This window comes from Macrobrachium nipponense, chromosome 2 (genome assembly GCF_015104395.2).
Source record: "Macrobrachium nipponense isolate FS-2020 chromosome 2, ASM1510439v2, whole genome shotgun sequence".
Classification (NCBI taxonomy): domain Eukaryota; kingdom Metazoa; phylum Arthropoda; class Malacostraca; order Decapoda; family Palaemonidae; genus Macrobrachium; species Macrobrachium nipponense.
The window spans coordinates 142,214,623-142,229,622 of record NC_087201.1 but is presented as its reverse complement, the minus strand read 5'-3'; the positions used below and the strand labels follow the sequence as shown (position 1 = coordinate 142,229,622).

General features: G+C 36.0%; 1 protein-coding gene across 1 annotated transcript in view; it reads right to left on the bottom strand.

The window, feature by feature from the left end:
• LOC135221534 (uncharacterized) overlaps nt 1-15,000 on the bottom strand; it is a 111,228-nt gene that overhangs the window by 1,617 nt on the left and 94,611 nt on the right. The window contains exons 2-4 of the mRNA XM_064259254.1: nt 9,318-9,668; nt 7,778-7,911; nt 3,313-3,550 (exon numbers count right to left, since the gene is read on the bottom strand). Coding sequence (XP_064115324.1) covers nt 3,313-3,550; nt 7,778-7,911; nt 9,318-9,668 — 723 coding nt within the window. The remainder of the gene's footprint in view (nt 1-3,312; nt 3,551-7,777; nt 7,912-9,317; nt 9,669-15,000) is intronic.

Here is a 15,000-nt window from a genome sequence, read left to right as displayed (position 1 = left end):
GTTAGTGCAAGTATATTTTAGAACACAGACATAAACTTATCTAACATTTATCCATTCGCATAGCAAAGCGCGAATGCCAACAGATTACAAGAAATCGATCCCAATCACATCCACGAAATATAAATCATAAATTTATCCATAATCACGGATTTTATACTAAATACTTATTACAATAATTGCATAGATCTCAGGGTCATTTCATTTCATTGTCATATCCATATGATCAAAATAAAGGTGCATTTTCATATCACTAAATTTCACTTGCAAAATATTCTGAATGACCTACGTGCTCCTCTTTGAGCAAGAATCCGTGCTGGCATGAGGCCAGTTTGATAAAAAAAAAAAAAAAAAAAATCTCAGGGTAAGTAGCTCCAAATCCGAATTATCCGATCGTCTGCCCCACGAGTATTACCAACTTCCTTTGTTTCTACAGCTGTGTCTATAAATCATGCAGGGCTTCTGAGCGAAACATTCCTGTTGAATACTTTCCGTTTGCGTCTAATATCTTCGTGTTGCCATCATTCGTCAAAATAAAATGCTAACTGAATGAATGAATTGGTAACTAAATAAATAATTCGACAAATAAATATATAGAGTATAAACATAAAGTTCCTTACCATTCCGTGGGCAACGGCTAAAATGTAGATGTGAATTGTAATGACAGACAGTAATATCAACAATGTCTACTATGATATTCGGGGCCTCTGTAACACGTTTTTTCGCAATAACTTTTTTATCTATGCATTTCATAAATATAACGCTTATTCAGAATACACAGTATATGTACACATAAATTTTGATTGCATTCTGCATTACGAAAGATTGAATAAGTTTGGTACTTACTTTTTTTGAAGACGGGCCAACTTACTCAGAAAAAAGGTTTCGAACGCACTCGTTACGTAACTTAAGACAGTATTTCTTCCCTCTTTCTCGATGGATGATTGGCTATACGTAACGAAGGCTATACCTCTGGCAACAATGACAAACAAATTTAAATAGAAGCAAAGCAGCACCTTTATGAACTCTGAAACCTCTCCACTGATAATTGTCATAATGAACAAACCAACAAAATATGTTAATAAATACAAAAACACTTCAATTATTAGTCTAACTCCCAAAATAAGTTCCCTAAGAAATTACAGTCTAGGGATGTAGGGAATAGTTGGTAATTTTCAAAAACATAGTAGACAAGCTTGATTTGATAAACTGCTATATCTAATGTCTCAAAGCAATTTTATTTATTGGCCTTATTTCTACCCTATTTACTGAAAAAAAAAAAAAAATAGCCGGTACCGTTTTTTGGCTTTAAACCTTCACCAGTAATTATCGTCAGAATGATAACTTCATGAGGCTCCACCCACTTTGGCCTCGTTATAATTCAGGATAACACTGAAGGCTATCATGGGCATTGTTTGATTACAAAATTTAACTTATGGCTAAAAAAACTCATTTCTCGAGTAGTTGTAAGAAGTGCTAAATGATCCTCAAGGATCCCAGCAGTTGGCCTATACGTTTAATTCATGTGTATTACGCATTTACTGTTGCGGCACTATTGCTACAGTAGTATTACTACGCTAGCACAGATACCCCACCCACATCTATGTATCGTTCCGCCATTCATAAAGTCTTCGGGTTTCAGAGCCGATGGAACAAGGAGAATGAGTTTGTCTAGTGGATGGTCGGGGCAACATTTCGTCAAAAGGTGTTTACTTTGCTTACGTAATGAATGTTTTTCGCCTCTTGGCTCGTAATCATTGGCCATGGCGTTGGCTAGATAATTTTTACTCTATAAAAATTAAAACTATCAGGTTTAGGTTATTGATAATGCTGATAAAATTTGTGTGTGGTTGTAAAATATACATAGGTCAACTTTCAGCTACATCCGGTGCTTTGACAAGAAGCAAAGTCCAAAAAACCGTGTTACGGAGGCCCTGAATCTCATAGTAGTATAATGTAACATGAAAATTGGCAAAATCCAGAGTAGTGTCCATGACAATGTTTTCAGTCTCTTTTTGGTAAAGACTCTTAGGTTCTTAAATTGTTATTTAGATATATAAGTAGTTCCTCGTTGGACGAGTGGGTTACGCGCTCGCCTACCGATTTGGGTAGTCGCGAGTTCGATTCTCCACTCTGCCAAAGTGGAATCAAAGGAATATATTTCTGGTGATTAGAAATTCATTTCTCGATATAATGTGGTTCGGATCCCACAATAATCTTTAGGACCCGTTGCTAGGTAACCAATTGGTTCCTAGCCACGTAAAAAAATATTTAATCCCTCGGGCCAGACCTAGGAGAGCTGTTAACCAGCTCAGTGGTCTGGTTAAACTAAGATACACTTAACTTATTTAGAGATATTACCAGAATGAAAGCAATCTTCCTTTATTGAGTCTAGATAGACATATTAGTGTACATCATGAACAGGGTCTGATCACAGATAGAATATCAATGCCGAATTTATTTAATTTTCACTATATTTACAATAACTGGTCCCCTCATGTTTAATCACGCTCGTTCATTGTTATTTCTAACAACGCATTGTTCCCTTTTACACCAAAAAAGCTTACCTGTTGGATTTTTTTTTGGGGGGGGTGGTGGGTGGGGTGGGGGGGCCGGCATTTATCCTTTTGGAAAATATTGTTGTCCTCCTAAAGTTCATCATGTGTTAGTTTAAGAAAATTAATCCTGCATTCTTTCCACTTACGCATTTTACTACTACTGTTATTGATACCGGCCGTATTTATGTATTTATAGATTATGGTTATATATTTATATATATATATATATATATATATATATATATATATATATATATATATATATATATATATATATACATAAACAATTCATGTATTGATTTTACATTATATTTATTTACTTTTTACCCTCTTACTATTCTCTTATTATGTTACTAAAGGTATTTCAGAAATTTGCCGATTCAATTATACCGGTATTCATTATACACTTTTTCGCTTTCATAAACATTCACCTAATTACATTTTGTCTTTCTATACACATGCCTACCTGTAGGCTATCCATAAAGTTCTGATCTTTGAGTACATCTCCAATTATGACCCCTCAAAATTCTCAAACTATTCTTCAAATATTTCTTGCAAATGGTGGTTTGAATGCAAAAAAAAAATGCACTGACAGGAAAAATATGAATCAAGAAATGACAGCATCAAATATATACTTGGGATTACATAGATAATCCAAGTTGTCAGCTGTGACCGCCTAAGCAACGTAACGGCAGGATTCGATCACTGGTAACAGCCACAATGAAAAATAGAATGGTGAATAAATTTAGGTCCTCACCTGCGGCTCCCGAAGCCCGACCTTCCATGATGGAGGCGTGGAACGGGATGTCGACGAGGATGAAGGCCTCGCTGGAGTCCCAGTAGAGGTTGAGGATTTCCGCAGTGCACTTGACGCTCACCATGCCCTGACGGAGGAGCCTCGGCCACAGGGGAAACCTCAGGCCGAGGACCGAGGTCTCGAGGCCGGTGAAGGAATCCTCTATCGCGTTGTAGGGGTGGATCCATAGAGGATCTGCCTGTTGAGGGATGGTGCGTTAGGTCACATACATACATATACAGTATATGTGCGTTTGTACGTATATTATATGTGTACAGATAGGAATGTGTATTTATATATATTTCTATATATGCATATATATATATATATAATATATTTATATTTATTTATATATATATATATATATATATATATATATATATATATATATATATAGTTATATATACATATATTAGATTTTATTTGATTTTATTACGGCGTCAGTAACCTAGAGATGTTGTGACGCCAGTTATAATAGCCACAAATCAATCAATCGATCAACCAAGGTGGGTTGAATAACACAAAGTTATGAGTTGTTGACTTTGACAATAATTACACACTTAATCAGTTCATTTATTTTCACCCTGACTTTTACTCAAGAATTATCCTTCATTCACTTCTATTACAAAACTGCAGTAATTATTCAGGAGTAAAGAATGTCATTTTAAAGGAAGGTTAAGTAGCTGTGGATAAAACGAGCATTCTCTTGAAGGTAGAGAAGATATAAATAATTTAGATAAGTCGACTTTTCAGAAATGCTTTATAAGATTATCCTTATGGTGGTTGCTTCGTGACATACAGCTTTTGTGTAAACCTCCTTAATTCTAAAAAAAACAAGTATTTTCTCTAAAGCAACTAATTTAATTTTGTTGATATTTCACTTTCAACCAAATAAAGAGAGAGAGAGAGAGAGAGAGAGAGAGAGAGAGAGAGAGAGAGAGAGAGAGAGAAATAAGGCATTGCTAATAAAGGTGTATGGAGAGACCATTTGCTAATAAAAGCTCTTTCTCTTGTCAGCAATGGCGATCGTCCCAGGAGTCGGGACATCTATGTATAAAGTCTATATATAAAAGGTAATTGGAGCGATCCTATGATATTTTCCTTAATATTTTTTTTTTTCAACCCAATGCTATCTAAAATGAAGTAAAGTATTACGATGGCTACAAATATGATAATATAACTCTCGATTGAGTAGAAACTCAGTGACTTTGTTGCTTTCTGACCTCTTAATGCGGTGATTAACGTCGTGACTGTGACATTGTAGCTCTGACGTCATAAATATGACACTTTAGCTCTTTGGCACTGTAATTCTAACGTCGTAACTTTGTGACATTGTAGCTCTCTGACGTCATAATTATAACACTGTAGCTCTTTGGCACTGTAATTCTAACTTCGTAACTCTATAAAATCGTAGCTCTCTGACGTCATAATTATAACACTGAAGCTCTGTGGCCTTGTAATTCTAACGTCATAACTCTCTGACGTCGTAACTCCTTGGCATCGTAACTCCGACGTGGTAACTATGATACTGTAACCGTACGACACTGTAGAGCTCTGATGTCGTAACTTCGTGATCCTCTAATGTCGTAAATCTACGACGTCGTGAATGTCTTGGGGCATCCATCGTCGATGCATCAATCTGCCCATTGACAAGTTCGCGAAGTTCTCTCTCTCTCTCTCTCTTTCTCTTTCTCTCTTTCTCCAGTGTCCCGGATGAAACGGAATATATATTTTATCACTCGATTTGCCCCCTTCTTGCGTTCTCTTAATCCCCTGTTCGTCGGAATTGAAGGATGCTAATGAACTGTCAAATGAAAGCCGTCCAGATCACTGAATAAGGGATTAAAAGCTCCGGAAGTGGTCGCAGTGGTCAGGTCCGGGAGTTTTTGTCTCTGCTCATTCACCGGAGAAATGGTAATTGGATGCGTTCAGGACTAAATCATTCAAACGCTGAGAGGGAGAAAAATTGCCAGTAATTACAGGGTGTAGCCTTTTTCTCTCTCTCTCTCTCAATCGGCGAGAGGGGGATGGGATGCAAATTGCTTTCGCGCAAGTCATTAATATTCCCGGAAAGATGTTGGGTTTGATTGGGCACTCCTCCTGGGCAGGGGGAGTTTTTCGACGGATAAGGAGCCGGGTCCATACCAAGATGGGTATACAAAGGCGTGTCTGTGGGGCATATCTGTATACATGTGGTCGTTAGATATTTGTACCCTTATCAAAAATTTGTGAGGTGAGTTGAAAGTCGTCGGAATGGAATTTGGTGGAATGTGTAGATATGAGAAGGAAATTTCATGGAAATTTGAAATTGTTCCATTGGGGAAATAAGAGGAATGCTTCGCGAAGTAAATTTCACGGGGAAGCTTTATTTTGATATCAAATATATTTTAAACTATGTCTGAATGAATAATGGAAGTCATATTTTTCGTAAGTCACTTATACTAAGGTAGCCCTACATTGAATATTTTCGGAAATTCGCTCTCGGTCATCAAGATCCGTTTCCCCATTCTTGAGAGTTCTTGCTATGGCTCATACATGCTATAGTAGATTCACATTAACCGTGCATCTGATGTCTAGGCCCCTCCCTTACGACGCTCCTGATTGGCTGTCCATAAGCCAATGACAGGGCTGGACACTCTCAGTCTCTCTCGAGAGTTCACACAGCTAGACGTATGTTCCACCTCTCCTGTGGGATACGGGATACATCTTTCAAAAGTATTCCTCAGGAGTCGTGGAACATACATCCTGCCCATGCGAACTCTCTCGAGAGACTGAGACTTTCCAGCCCTGTGATTGGCTTATCAACAGCCAATCAGGAGTGTCGTAATGGACGGGCCTAGACATCAGATACACGGGTAATGTGAATCTATTATAGCGCATACGTACACACATGCGCGAATGTAGACACGTGTGACAAAATAACAATGGGTTAGAAATAATCAGCGCACAATCACATGTGGAAATGAAATTAATTTCTGGCTCACATCGGGATCGAACCCAGGTCTTTCAGTTGAAAGCCAAAGTCTGTGCCAACTCAACCACACAAGTCAGGCCTTTCGATTAAAACACCTGGATTCGATCCCTATGTGAGTTAGAAATTTTTAAAAAAATACAGTTTGGTTAATACAAGTGATTTTAAATAGAAACCAATCACATCCCACAGTTCAGGATATGAAAGAATAAAAGGCTCTTTTGGGGTAATCGATAAAGCTTTAATCTCAATGCAATTACTGGTTGTGAGTATAGGAGCCTCAGACAGATATAGTCTATACAATAACTTATTTTTGGGAATGATTTTCATTTTCACGTTCTTTTGTTCGAGGCAAGACAAGAATAGACGTGAAAACCCGAAGTATAATTGGCGACCTAGTTTGTTCTGTTTGATTAGAATACAGATTCAATTGCGAAAGTGCAGAAGATACAAAGGTGGAATAACAGGAGAAATGTGGTGGCCTCAACCTTTTAACCTATGGAACTTGACGCTGAAAATAGAAGTTTGTCTCCCACCTAACACATATATTAATGCTATACGTGTGTGTGTGTGTGTGTGTGTGTGTGTGGTTGAATATGTTTGTATATATATATATATATATATATATATATATATATATATATATATATATATATATATACTATATATATATATGTGTGTGTGTGTGTGTGTGTGTGTGTGTGTGTGTGTGTGTGTTTGCGTTTGCGTGTGTGTGTTAGGTGGTAGATGGCAAACTGTTTTATTTCCAATGTCAAGTTCTTTTTTGAAATGCTCAACATTAGCTGAATGCTCACTGCTATTATTAGAATTAATGTGATCAGTTTTTTGAATCTGTAATCCCTTTTACATTAAGTTGGGTTCTAACAAAAATCGTAAACTCGCTCGAAATGTTAGGTGATAAATACATACATACAGGGAGATCCAAATGTAGGTGGACAATATAAATGATAACATTTATTTTGAGATTACAAATACAATTACATTTACTAATATAATTATTAAATTGACAATTAGATTTTATTGGGTGCAATAATACAAACGCACTGAAATTTTATCACCGCAGGTGCTCAAACTGTTGTCCATCACGTTTTACACAGTTGTTCCACCTACTTTCCACATACTTTTGGACCACCTTGTGTGTATATATATATATATTATATATATATATATATATATATATATATATATATATATATATATATATATATATATATATATATATATATATATATATATATACATATATATATATATATATATATATATATATATATATATATATATATATATATATATATAACCAAGACGATCACATAGGACTTAATGAAAAAAAAGTTAAAATAATACCCCACTCTTTGACTCAGGGCCTACCTTTCCAAAATGATATAAACAAATAAACAGGGACCATAACCCAGATATAGAAACTACACATACCTGCTCGTCGTTTATGTAAAACTTGAGTTTTGCAGCCGGCTGGGATAGCGAGGACGAACAATTCAGGATCACCTCGTCTCTGAGTTGGTAGCTCGGTCGAACACCTCGTATCTGAGGCTTGCCGTCAGGTAAATCTGCCAAAGAAACGTGAGAGTAAAGCAAATGAAAGAAGTAATAATTTTCACTTTGGATGGCTTGTAGCTGATGCAAAGGCGCCTTTGATGTATCATACACATTCTCGTACTGAAGGAAAGGGTATTTCTCAGCTATTTTAAGTGGTTTATGAATGTCTGGGTAAAGCGAATGAAACAAATAACAATTTTCACTTGCGATGGCTTGTATGGTAGATTCACATCACCTGTGCATCTGATGTCTAGGTCAGTCCCTTACGAAGCTCCTGATTGGCTGTTGATAAGCTAATCACTGGGCTGGAAACTTTCAGCCTCTCTCGAGAGTTCACATAGGTAGGATGTTTGCTCCCACCTCTCCTGTGGGATACGTCTTTCAAAAGAATCCCTCGGGAGAGGTGGAAAACACATCCTGTCTATGTGAGCTCTCGAGAGAAACTGAGAGTTTCCAGCTCTGTGATTGTCTTATCAACAGCCAATCAGGAGCGTCGTAAGGGACGGGCCTAGACATCAAATGCATGGGTGATGTGAATGTACGATAGCTGATGCAGAGGGGCCTTTGATATATCATCTTTATTCTCATACTGAAGGACAAGTTACTTCTCGGATATGTTAAGTGTTTTGTGCATGTCTGGGTAACGAATGTAGTTTAAACAAACTCGAGTGATTTTTTTTTTATAAACGTGATGGTGTATATATTTGCACTCTTTGGTGAAATAAGAAGGTTGTTTCTGGTTGTGTTTATTTGAGAGGCTATCCATACTTATCCTTATTCTCCTTTGCTTGACTTTCTTATACTTACGATTTGGTTATTTCCCATTGTTCACAGTCACTCTATTATCCTTTACCATTTTTGGGTAAACTCCACTCTTGAAAAATTCTGAATCATATATCAGCACAGTTTGGCTATAGAAGTGAAACCCAGCTTCTTCTCTCTTTCTTCATTCTGTAAATCATGAACTAGAAGAGGAATTCACTCGATCTTGTAGGCAGTTATCATTTAGATTCAATTTTCTTCGTCTCTAAATTAGATGGTATTAATCTAGGTATCCCCCGTAGAAGGGTAGTACCGTCAGTGCACCTCATGCTGTGCACTGTAGGCAATACATACGTGTGTGTGATATATATATATATATATATATATATATATATATATATATATATATAGATATATATATATATAGGTGTGTTGTGTGTGTGTGTATGTATGTATACATGCATATACATTCTATATATATATATATATATATATATATATATATATATATATATATATATATGTATGTATGTATGTATGTATGATATATATATGATATATATATATATATATATATATATATATATGTGTGTGTGTGTGTGTGTGTGTGTGTGTGTAACGAGTGCCTACGTTCATCTACATGCAAATCACGTACCTACAACTGTCATGGTGGCGACAGCCGACTCGGTGTGAAAGGAGGGCGCCTCCGCCGACACTTCGCAGCGGTAGACGCCCGAAGCCTCGAGGGTGACGTGGTGGAACCTCACTTTGCCCTTCCGGGAGGACTTCAGGTCGACGGCGATCGGATTCCCGAGAACTGGAAAGGTCTTCCCCTGGGGGTTCTCCGCCGGGGTCCACCTGTAGAATTCGTCGAGCCCCAAGTACCACTTGAGGGCGTAGATGGTGTCTCCGTCGTCGGTGAAGTCACAGTCCAGTGACCCACTTTCCCCCGTGGCCACGTGGCTGGGCACCTGGATCTTCGTGATTTGTAAAGCGCTGGATAAGTCTGCCAAGGGAGACGAGGGAAGGGAAGGGAATTAGTATGAGTGTTCTTGTATAAGAATGATGAAATCGTTCTTTAAAGAATCGGACTTAAATTTACCTTGAAGTAGTACCTCAGTAACTCATTTCAATACAGTCATTCAAGAATAAACGAATAGTTTTCACCTAATTATTCCTGTGATCTTAAGTAGAACCTCTCTCTCTCTCTCTCTCTCTCTCTCTCTCTCTCTCTCTCTCTCTCTCTCCATGAATAAAGTAATATTTCTGATCTAATTACTCCTGTTATTGTGAGAAGTATCTCTCTCTCTCTCTCCAGGAATAAAGAAATATTTTTTGTCTAGTTACTCCTGTTATCGTAATAAGCATTCTCTCTATCTCTCTAATAAAGAAATATTTCTGATCTTATTACTCCTATTATCGTGAGAAGCATCTCTCTCTCTCTCTCTCTCTCTCTCTCTCTCTCTCTCCAGGAATAAAGAATTATTTCTGATTTAATTACTACTGTTATCGTGAGAAGCATCTCTCTCTCTCTCTCTCTCTCTCTCTCTCTCTCTCTCTCTCTCTCTCTCTCTCTCTCTTCCCAACCTAAATGCAATGTCTTGAGCACTCAGGACAGAGAGAGATATAAGAGGTAACAACCATAAAAGGACAAATAACACGAGAAGACTGTGCGTCTCACTATGATTACCATCCTAAATATCTGATGATTCTCAGTAATGAGTGGAAATCCCATCAAACCAGATGCTGCTCGCTTCTCCCTTGCTGAAAAGATCGGTTGGGAATGCGAACCCATTAGGTGATTGGCCTTAGAATATTGGCGAGGAGAGAGAGAGAGAGAGAGAGAGGAGTTATGCAGGTAGACACATTCTACCTACAATAACAGCAATGATCATTTCAAAAATATTTATTCCTAAAGAGAGAGAGAGAGAGAGAGACAAAAGAGAGAGGAGAGAAGGAAGAGAGAGAGAGAGAGAGAGAGAGAGAGAGAGAGAGAATTATGTAGATAGACACGTTTTACTTAAATTAACTGGAACAATTAGCTAAAAAATATTTCTTTATTTCTGAAGAGAGAGAGAGAGAGAGAGAGAGAGAGAGAGAGAGAGAGAGTTATGAAGATAAACACGTTTTGCTTATAGTAACAGGAATAATTAGCTAAAAAATACTTCTTTATTTCTGAAGAGAGAGAGAGAGAGAGAGAGAGAGAGAGAGAGAGAGAGAGAGTTATGCACGTTTTACCTACAATAACAAGAATGATTATTTCAAAAATAATTATTCCTAAGAGAGAGAGAGAGAGAGAGAGAGAGAGAGAGAGAGCTATGCACAATTTACCTACAATGACAGGGATAATTTTTTCAAAAATATTTATTTCTAGAGAGAGAGAGAGAGAGAGATTTTTTCAGATAGACACATTTACTTACAATAACAGGAATTATTAACTCAAAGAAATATTTCTTTATTTCTGAAGAGAGAGAGAGTGAGTTATGCACGTTTTACCTACAATATCAAGAATGGTTATTTCAAAAATAATTATTCCTAAAGAGAGAGAGAGAGAGAGAGAGAGAGAGAGAGAGAGAGAGAGAGCTATGCACAATTTACCTACAATAACAGGGATAATTTTTTCAAAAATATTTATTTCTAGAGAGAGAGAGAGAGAGAGATTTTTTCAGATAGACACATTTACTTACAATAACAGGAATTATTAACTCAAAGAAATATTTCTTTATTTCTGAAGAGAGAGAGAGAGTTAGTTATGCACGTTTTACCTACAATATCAAGAATGGTTATTTCAAAAATAATTATTCCTAAAGAGAGAGAGAGAGAGAGAGAGAGAGAGAGAGAGAGAGAGAGAGAGAGAGCTATGCACAATTTACCTACAATAACAGGAATAAATTTTTAAAAAATATTTATTTCTAGAGAGAGAGAGAGAATTTTTTTTCAGATAGACACATTTACCTACAAAAACAGGAATGATTAACTCAAAAAAATATTTTTTTATTCCAGAAGAGAGAGAGAGAGAGTGAGAGAGAGAGAGAGAGGAGAGAGAGAGTTATTCAGATAGACACATTTACTTACAATAGCAGGGATGATTCAAGAAAATATTTCTTTATTTCTGAAGAGAGAGAGAGAGAGAGAGAGAGAGAGAGAGAGAGAGAGAGAGAGAGAGAGAGAGAGGTGGACATAATATGTTAGGGAGCAATTATTTAGTGATGGAAGCGGGAGGTAGCAGACGCTTGTTAAGATCATCGGTAAACGAGAGAGGGGGAATGGAGAGTAGAAGGGAAGGAGGGAAAATGAAAACTGTGATAAAAGGGGTATTAGGGAGAATGGAATGTCTACAGCGATAGAAATATAACCGTTGTGTGTGTGTGTGTGTGTAGAGAGAGAGAGAGAGAGAGAGAAAGAGAGAGAGAGAGAGAGGAACATGCGAAATATAGAAGGTGAAGAAGACGTAGATGAAAAAAAGTGATAAAAGAGTAATAGGGATTAAGAAATGTCCACACCATTGAGGCATAAAGAGAGAGAGAGAGAGAGAGAGAGAGAGAGATTTTATGACTGGGGAGAGTGGAAGACGGAAAATATAGAGGGTCAGAAAGGGTAGATAAACAAAGTAACAAAAGAGAAATAGGGAGTAAGAAAATTTAATATCCACATCATTAAAGCATGATGAAAAGAGAGAGAGAGAGAGAGAGAGAGAGAGAGAGAGAAGAGAGAGAGAGAGAGACGGTAAAAAGAGCCAGGAGGATAAAAATGAGATAAAAGGGTAATTGGAGTAAGAAATGCCTGCACCTAAGGACGGTAAATGAGAGAGAGATAGAGAGAGGCGAGATGAGGAAACATGGCTTGGCAAGGGAGGAAAAGAACCTCTGACTTAATAAAGTAGTGTAGGAAAGACTAATGTTATGAGAGAGTCGAGAGGTTTATCTTTAGGGAGAGAAGAGAGAGAGAGAGAGAGGGATTGGTTGGGAGTTGTACTGCGTAGTGTACAAGAGAAAGTTCCATCGACAGAAAATTAAAACGGAGTGAGGGAGTTGAGAAATTTGTTTGTATAGATATATATATATATATAATATATATATATATATATATATATATATATACATATATATATATATATATATATATATATATATATATATATATATATATATATATATATATAGAGAGAGAGAGAGAGAGAGAGAGAGAGAGAGAGAGAGTAGCATTGTGTGTATTATGTGAGCGAAAGTTCCATGGACTGAAAAGGCAATCATGCAGTAAGAGAGTTGAAAAATTTATCGTTTGACAGAGAAAGAGAGAGAGAGAGAGAGAGAGAGAGAGAGAGAATGTCATAAGAGAGACGCAGCCTCCGTCAGTAAAGAAAAACATGGAGTGAAAGCGATGGGAAATCCACCTTTTTCGAAAAAGTCAGAGGCAGGAAGGGAGAGAGGAGGGGGTGTAGAGTGGATGGTGAGAGAGAGGGAGGGAAGGGGAAGTCAAGGTTGGGGAGGAGGGGGTTTTAGGAAAGGGATTTTAAACTCATCTCCTCCGTTGATTACCATCTGATTGAACTGGGCTAATAACTCTCTCTCTCTCGATTGGGCGGACACAGAATTCAGCAGATGTGATTGTTCCGCCTCCGAGCTCAGCCTCCGATATGGTTTTGATCCGGAATTCCTCCTGATCCTCAGCCAATTCCCTCAGGGGCCCCGCTCTCTTATAGGGAGGGGCACTTGCCTTAATATTTCTGTCTTTTCTTTGGCAGCCCTGGGTGGAGGATGGCTCCTTGGGAAGCTGCCTCACTCCACCACCCTCCCTCCTCCTCCTCCTTGATTATATAAGTCTCACCCCCCCCCCTCCCTCTCTCTCTCTCTCTCTTTATTTTTTCTACCGATGTGTGTACCGTTTGTTCCGTTTTTTGAGTTTGATTGGTAAGGTAAATAATGATTGTTTTTTACAGATGTTCCATATATATATATATATATAAGATATATATATATATATATATATATATATATATATATATATTATATATAGATATGATATATATATATATATATATATCTATATATATATATATATATATATATATATATATATATATATATATATATGATTATATATATATATATATATATATATAGATATATATATATATATATATATATATATAAGATATATATATATATATATATATATATATATATATATATATATATATATATATATTATTATATACTATATATATATATATATATATATATACTATATATATATATATATGTGTGTGTGTGTGTGTAGAGTGTGTGTGTGTGTGTGTGTGTGTGTCCGTGGCAAATATCATTTAGTTTTTACTCGTTTTGATAAATCTTTTCTTTTATTGTTTTGCCTGGTCGTTATTTTTTTTTTTATTGACTGGCGTGTGTATGTCGAGTACCGTTTTTTTTTTTTCTTTTTTCTTTTTTATTTAAAAAGTAAGAGAATATTTTTCTTATCTGTGCAAATTCTCGTATTCCACCGTTTCAATCAGTTTTAATCTGGATCAAATGCCTTTAATCTTTTATGTTCTTATCAATGGTAAATTCTGGTTTTCTGCCTTTCTTTACTGTATATTTTCATTTTATTATATATTCTTTTAACGACTTTCTAATCGTATAGTATATGAGTGTGAGATTATGCTGATTAATAATAATAATAATAATAATAATAATAATAATAATAATAATAATAATATAATAATAATAATAATAATGATAACTTTGGAGGCTTGAATTTCATGTTCATGTCACTTATGGGCCTGCTCCATATAAATAGGGTTCATCATGACTAATAATAATAATAATAATAATAATAATAATAATAATAATAATAATAATAATAATAATAATAATAATAATAATAATAATAATAATAATAATAATAATAATAATAATAATAATAAACTATTCTAGGGACCAGAACTAAATATTATTAACTTTTTTAGCCTGAAAAAAAAAAATGACGTTCTCACCTCCCAACTTATTTTTTTTTTCCTTTCTGTCTGCTAAAACAGTAGCTCTCTCTCTAATCAGGGTTGGCTGCATTATGCATGAACTGGGACTGGGAACATTCCCCTCTTCAACTGGAAGTAGTCTACAATTGTAGAAATCAACATACATTTGTTTTCCCTTGTTCATCAAGGCCTGGAATTTTCATTTTATTTTTTCATTTTGTTGTTTTTAAGGTAACTGGATTTCGGCTCAGTGTATAACTAGTTAATATAAAAAAACGTTGTCAAGTATTTCTGGCTTCAGAGAACTTGCAAGTGGGTTATTTTGGTAAATTTATAATTACCCACGCATAATATTGTGATTATTGTT